The sequence below is a fragment of the Chiloscyllium plagiosum genome, unplaced genomic scaffold (assembly GCF_037043375.1).
Source record: "Chiloscyllium plagiosum isolate Xiang-an unplaced genomic scaffold, Cpla_swu_hap1 HiC_scaffold_33, whole genome shotgun sequence".
NCBI classification, from domain to species: domain Eukaryota; kingdom Metazoa; phylum Chordata; class Chondrichthyes; order Orectolobiformes; family Hemiscylliidae; genus Chiloscyllium; species Chiloscyllium plagiosum.
In genome coordinates, this window is record NW_028270171.1 from 22,978,258 (window position 1) to 22,984,257 (window position 6,000).

The following is a 6,000-nucleotide window of genomic DNA, read 5'->3' on the forward strand; positions in this document are numbered from 1 at the left end:
CAATCTGATCCCTCCAGAGCTTGAACCTGACCTTTCTGGCAGAAGACTTCACCCAACCCCTTAATTTTAGTAAATGTCTTACCATGTCAGAATGGTCAAATTCAGCAGAGGAATCAAGGGTAAATACCTGTTCCATCATATGCTGAGACTCTGGCATGTGTTGCCTTATTAGTGTGGTATAACAATTTTTCCACTTACCCCAAATATTAATTTATAATGCCTTGGTCTGTCACAAAATAAATCTAAAATTCATTCATAACATATGTACAGGCCATGTCAAATGGTGTCATCACTTAGATTCCTAATCCAGAGACCCAGGTAATGTTCTGGAGGCCCATGTTTAATTCCTGACATGGTAGATATGTAATTTGAATTCCATATAAATCTGCAACTAAGGGTTTAGTGTTAACCATGTTGATTAGTGGAAGTTGGGTTTTTTCAACAATATGCTTTAGGCAAAGAAACCGTTGTCTTTATTTGGCCTATGTGTGACTCCAGAGCCACAGCAATATGGTTGACTCTTAATCTGTCTGCTGGGCAATAATGCTTATATCCCATTTAAAAATAAAACACCTAGTGGTTATATAAGCCATACACCCAGGAAGGATTGGATTGAATCTCCAGAATGTATGATGTTAGCTGATCTCAGCTGGGGCAACGGTACAGATACTGCATTTTTCCCAGGATTTTAATATCTGATGGTTACTGTGTATTTTTTTTATGCTTAGTGAGAACAGGCAAAAGTAGATGTCCTCAAAAATTGAGTATGTGGTGACATTTAGTTCAGAGTGGCACATGTTAGGTAGCCTTGAGCAAGCACTGACTGCACCTTTTTAGAGTTTTACATTGATTCATCATCACCTGCACAGTGGGAGAAGATTGAAATGGAGACAGTTGAATTAACAATGTGTTTTTATTGATTTTCAACAATAAGTCCATCGCCCAGCCTCTTGTGTCCGCAGGCTCAAATATGGGAGTCAAGCGCACTTCTGTGGCTAATTGCTGATCCATTTTTCAGGCTGTTTGTATGTTCGGATTCTGTTACACTGATTTGTGAAATTCTGCACACCACTTCTTCTAAAAAGCACACATATCTAATGCCTAGTGTAAGTTTTATAAGCTGTAATAGTGGAAGCAGCATCTGAAGAATGGTAAAATAAGTCTCTTGTCTGGACACCTAGTGTTTCATGACAAATCTGGGAGCTACTATGAATGCCAAATGCATTTTTGGATAAATTTAGGGCAGAAGTCTGGATTTTTTAAACACGTCAGATGAGCATCATTTGCTACTAAGGATATTTTGGGACATGGTTTTGGATCCATTTAATAATCATTTGGATGTAAAGTCACTATAGTAGTTGTTCTGTGAACCAGTAGCATTCTGTTAATTAGTCCTATCACATTTATATTTGGATATCTTAGTGAAATCCTTAGGGGGAGGGGCAAAGCTTGAGAGTTGTATTTTACTTGGTTTTAATTTTAATTATTTATCTTTCCTGTTTTACAGGTGTTTTTTGTGATCCGTCTGATCGCAGGTCCCAACTCCAATTCTCTGCCAAGCATTTTGGATCCAGACCCACTCATTGCATGTGACCTGATGGATGGGCGTGATGCCTTTCTCACATTGGCAAGGGACAAACACATGGAGTTCTCTTCATTAAGAAGAGCCAAGTGGTCAACCATGTGCATGTTGGTGGAACTTCACAATCAGGGCCAGGATCGTTTTGTATATACATGTAATGAGTGCAAGCACCATGTGGAGACCAGGTGGCACTGCACTGTCTGTGAGGTGTGTGCTACTCTTCGTTTGCTATTCCAGTCCAGTATATATCAAAACAGAAATATGGAAACTTATATAAAAGTATTTTCCATTCTAATATGAAGGACTCTTGGTGCAAGCGTTTATAGTCGACTAGAGAGTTATGGCTGTGCATTTATTGGTTAATTTACTCAATGGATTAGAAGTTGACCTTTTCTGATTGACCTAATTGTTCCATTTGCTGGGGTTGATACATTTGTAACCAATCAGGAGCACAAACTAAAGGAGGCCATTTCGTCTCCAGTGCCAGTTACTGTAGTTCAGTTAGACTGTGGCTGATCCATTCTTCAGCTCCATATTCATTAATAACATAACCTATCTGGCTGTCTATCTGAAAGAAACATCTTCCTGATTTCACTCCCAGATGGCCTAGTCCTGTTTGTAGGATCAAAATATCCACAGGAAATGCTTTATCTGTAACTATATTCTGGAATCGGAGATGCCGGTGTTGGACTGGGGTGTACAAAGTTAAAAATCACACAACACCAGGTTATAGTCCAACAGGTTTAATTGGAAGCGCACTAGCTTTCGGAGCGACGCTCCTTCATCAGGTGATTGATGAAGGAGCGTCGCTCCGAAAGCTAGTGTGCTTCCAATTAAACCTGTTGGACAATAACCTGGTGTTGTGATTTTTAACGAAATTCTGCAATAATTTTCAACATGTTAATTAGATCACTTAATTCTTCTAATATTAGAATACAAACCAAGTTTATGCGACTTCTCATTTTATTTTAACCTTTTTAAGCCCTATTGTAAATATATATAAAGTGTTCAAGTTTAAGGTAGCAACTTTAAAGCTTTTTAGATTTAGACAAATGTTGGGGGAACTAATTGTTTCTAATTTTGCTTTCTGTAGGATTATGACCTTTGTGTCAACTGTTTTAACACTAAGGGACACGAGCACAAGATGGAGAAACTAGGCCTGGGTTTGGATGATGAGAGTAACGCACAAGGGTCAGAAGCCAGCACTGGGGATTCAAGGCGTCTCAGCATTCAGCGCTGCATTCAGTCATTGGTCCATGCCTGCCAGTGTCGCAATGCAAACTGTTCTTTGCCTTCCTGCCAGAAGATGAAGAGAGTAGTCCAGCACACCAAAGGTTGCAAACGCAAGACCAATGGTGGCTGCCCAATCTGCAAGCAGCTTATTGCACTCTGTTGCTACCATGCTAAGCACTGCCAAGAAACCAAGTGTCCTGTGCCGTTCTGTCTCAACATCAAGCACAAGCTTCGTCAACAACAGCTACAGCACCGTCTACAGCAAGCCCAGATGCTACGCAGAAGGATGGCCACAATGCAGCGTGGAGGTGTAGGACAGCAAAGTCTGCCATCTCCAAGTGGCACTGCGCCCACTACACCAACAGGGCAACAACCGAGTACCCCACAGACTCCTCAGCCCCAACCCCCAGCTCAGCCGCAGCCGCAACCGCAGCCCCAGCCACCGCCACAAACCAACATGCCTTCCTACAGCAACATGACAAGAAGTCAACCACAAGCCCCTCTACCGCAAGGCAAGCCAACTGGACCAGTGGTATCTGCAGCCCAAGTTGTACCTCCTACTCCACAGCCACCACCAGCTGCCGTGGAAATGGCCATGCAGATTCAAAGAGCAGCTGATGCCCAGCGACTGATGGCGCAGCAGCAATCGTTTCAAAGGCCTGGAGTAATGAATCCTCATGTAGCACCGATGAATCAAATGGCTGGAATGAACATGAATCCGCAACAATCACAGAGAGGCCCCACTCTCTCAGATCAGGGAATGGGGCCAGCCAGTATGCAACAGGCACAGTGGGGACAGGCTGGAATGGCCCAGACTCAGCAACATCCACAGGGAATGCAACGACCAGTCATGCAGATGAGCCAACAAGCACTGCAAATTAACATGCAGCCCCAGCCACCACCACCCATGTGCCCAGTTACATCAGGAGTGCCTCAACCTAACAGAGGTACCATTCCCCAAGGAGCCCTGCAAGATTTACTGCGAACACTGAGGTCTCCAAGCTCTCCCATGCAGCAGCAGCAAGTACTTGCTATCCTTCGCTCTAACCCCCAGCTTATGGCTGCTTTCATCAAGCAAAGGGCAGCTAGGTATCAAGGAGGCCAAGGTCAGCCAAGCATGCAGGGCCAGCCTGGAATGCAGCCACAGCCTGGAATGCAATCTCAACCAGGTCTTCAAGGACAGCAAGGCATGCATGGCAACCCAGGTATGCAGAACATGAGCCCCATGCAGCCTGGTGTTCAACGGCCTAATATGCCTCAGCAGCAACAGCAGCAGCAACAAAGCATGGGTGGGATGAATGCGCAGGGACAGACCATGAACATGAATCACCCCACTATGAACTCCAACTTTAGAGAGCTTTCAATGCGACGGCAGCTCATGCAACAGAAACAGCAGCAACAGCAGCCAAACCCCAGCTTGGGTGCTGGAATGGCTAACCAATTTCAGCAACCTCAAGGATCTGGTTATCCCATGCAACAGCAACAGCAGCAGCAGCAGCAGAGGATACAGCATCATATTCCCATGCAGCAAGGAACCATGGGACAAGTGGGACAACCGATGGGACAGATGAGCCAGCTTCCACAAGCGGGAATGGGAGCAGAGGGCAGTTCCAGTCTCCATCAGGCCCTCCATCATAGAATCCTGCAGCAGCAGCAGCAACAGCAGATGGGTTCTCCTGCCCAGTCCAACTCTATGAGTCCACAACAGTACATGCTCCCTGGCCAGGCCCAGTCACCTCACCTCCAGGGCCAGCACCCATCCTCCCTAAGCAACCAGGTGCGGTCCCCACAGCCCGTGCCTTCCCCTCGCCCGCAGTCCCAGCCACCTCATTCCAGCCCATCGCCCAGGATGCAGCCTCAACCGTCTCCACACCATGTCTCTCCACAGACTAACTCACCACATCCGGGAATGGTAGCTGCCCAGGGGAACCCCATGGATCAAGGACACTTTGCTGCTCCGGACCAGAGTGCAATGCTTTCTCAACTTGCTAACCCTGGAATGGCAGGCTTACATGGTGCCGCCAGTGACCTTGGCTTGGGTTCAGATAACCCGGACTTAACAGGCACAAACATTAATCACAATACACTAGACATCTTGTAGCATTTTGGGAGCAAATTCTCATTTTTCGTCTTTACTTAGGGTTTTTTGTACTGAAAAACAATTTTGAAATTTCTAGGGAGGACTATTTTCCCAGAATTCACTGAACTGCAACTTAATGAGAAAAAAACTGAGGGATGATATTATACAAAGAATATATTTTTTGTTATGACTGGTGAATAGCCAGTCCCTTTTTTGTTTTCCTGTTCTGTTGTTTCAATTGCAAATAGCCCATACCAACATTTTTTAAGAGAAGGAGAGTTGAATTCATATTTTTATTTTCTAACTTCAAAGAATCTTGTAAGCATTTGTTCATTAACGCAAAGCATTTCACAGAAGAGAAAAAAAACAGCCTGTGCTACAATATACATCTGTTTTTTTTGACAGCAAAGGATTATGATACCTCCTTGTGTATCCCTTCTTCCCTTAATTTTTTTCCACTTCAATACAAGGGTTTGAACAGAAATTTCGAAGTATTAATAATTTGTACAGGTAGAATGAGAGACTATTGCACAAACTGGCAGCTGCCAAACGTCCTGCGGATGTAGAATATTGTGGGGGGTTTTTCAGTTTAATGATGAACATTTTACTTTTTATTTTATTTTTTTGGTGCAACTATCGAAGGATCCTTTAAAAAGACTGTGTGGCTGATTTTATTGAACACATCCCTTGGTTTTTCCTCTTTCAGACTTCTGTGTAAAACTTGAAAAATGGGCAAACAGTAAAAAAGAAAAACCTATCCAGAAACGTGTAAATCATGCAATTTATTGATAATTACTTATAAATATGAACTTTGGATCACTGTATAGACTGCTACAATTGATTTTTTCTTATTTACCATATTGTTGAATAAACTGTGTGCAACAGCGACACTGCCTATTTTTAATGGATGCTCCCTACATATTTTGGTGCTTGACAAAAGAAAGCAAAATAAAATTGAATTTCCTTTTGGTGGTCAGGTTTCTCACTGTGTAGCAGTGTTGGTGAGCTGTACACATTTTGGACCAGTGATCTGTGAATACGTTGAGTAGAAATTTTTTTTTTTTAAAGTGTTAGTGTAGCACAATAAACCTCCCAAGGTGCTTTG

At 43.4% G+C, this 6,000-nt stretch overlaps 1 protein-coding gene across 1 annotated transcript in view; it reads left to right on the forward strand.

Annotated features, from left to right (window-relative positions):
- LOC122542299 (histone acetyltransferase p300-like) overlaps positions 1 to 5,783 on the forward strand; it is a 118,841-nt gene extending 113,058 nt beyond the window's left edge. Inside the window, exons 30-31 of the mRNA XM_087978356.1 lie at positions 1,508 to 1,789; positions 2,676 to 5,783. Of these exons, the coding sequence (XP_087834482.1) occupies positions 1,508 to 1,789; positions 2,676 to 4,916 (2,523 nt within the window). The 3' untranslated portion in view covers positions 4,917 to 5,783. The remainder of the gene's footprint in view (positions 1 to 1,507; positions 1,790 to 2,675) is intronic.
- Positions 5,784 to 6,000: the final 217 nt, after the last annotated feature.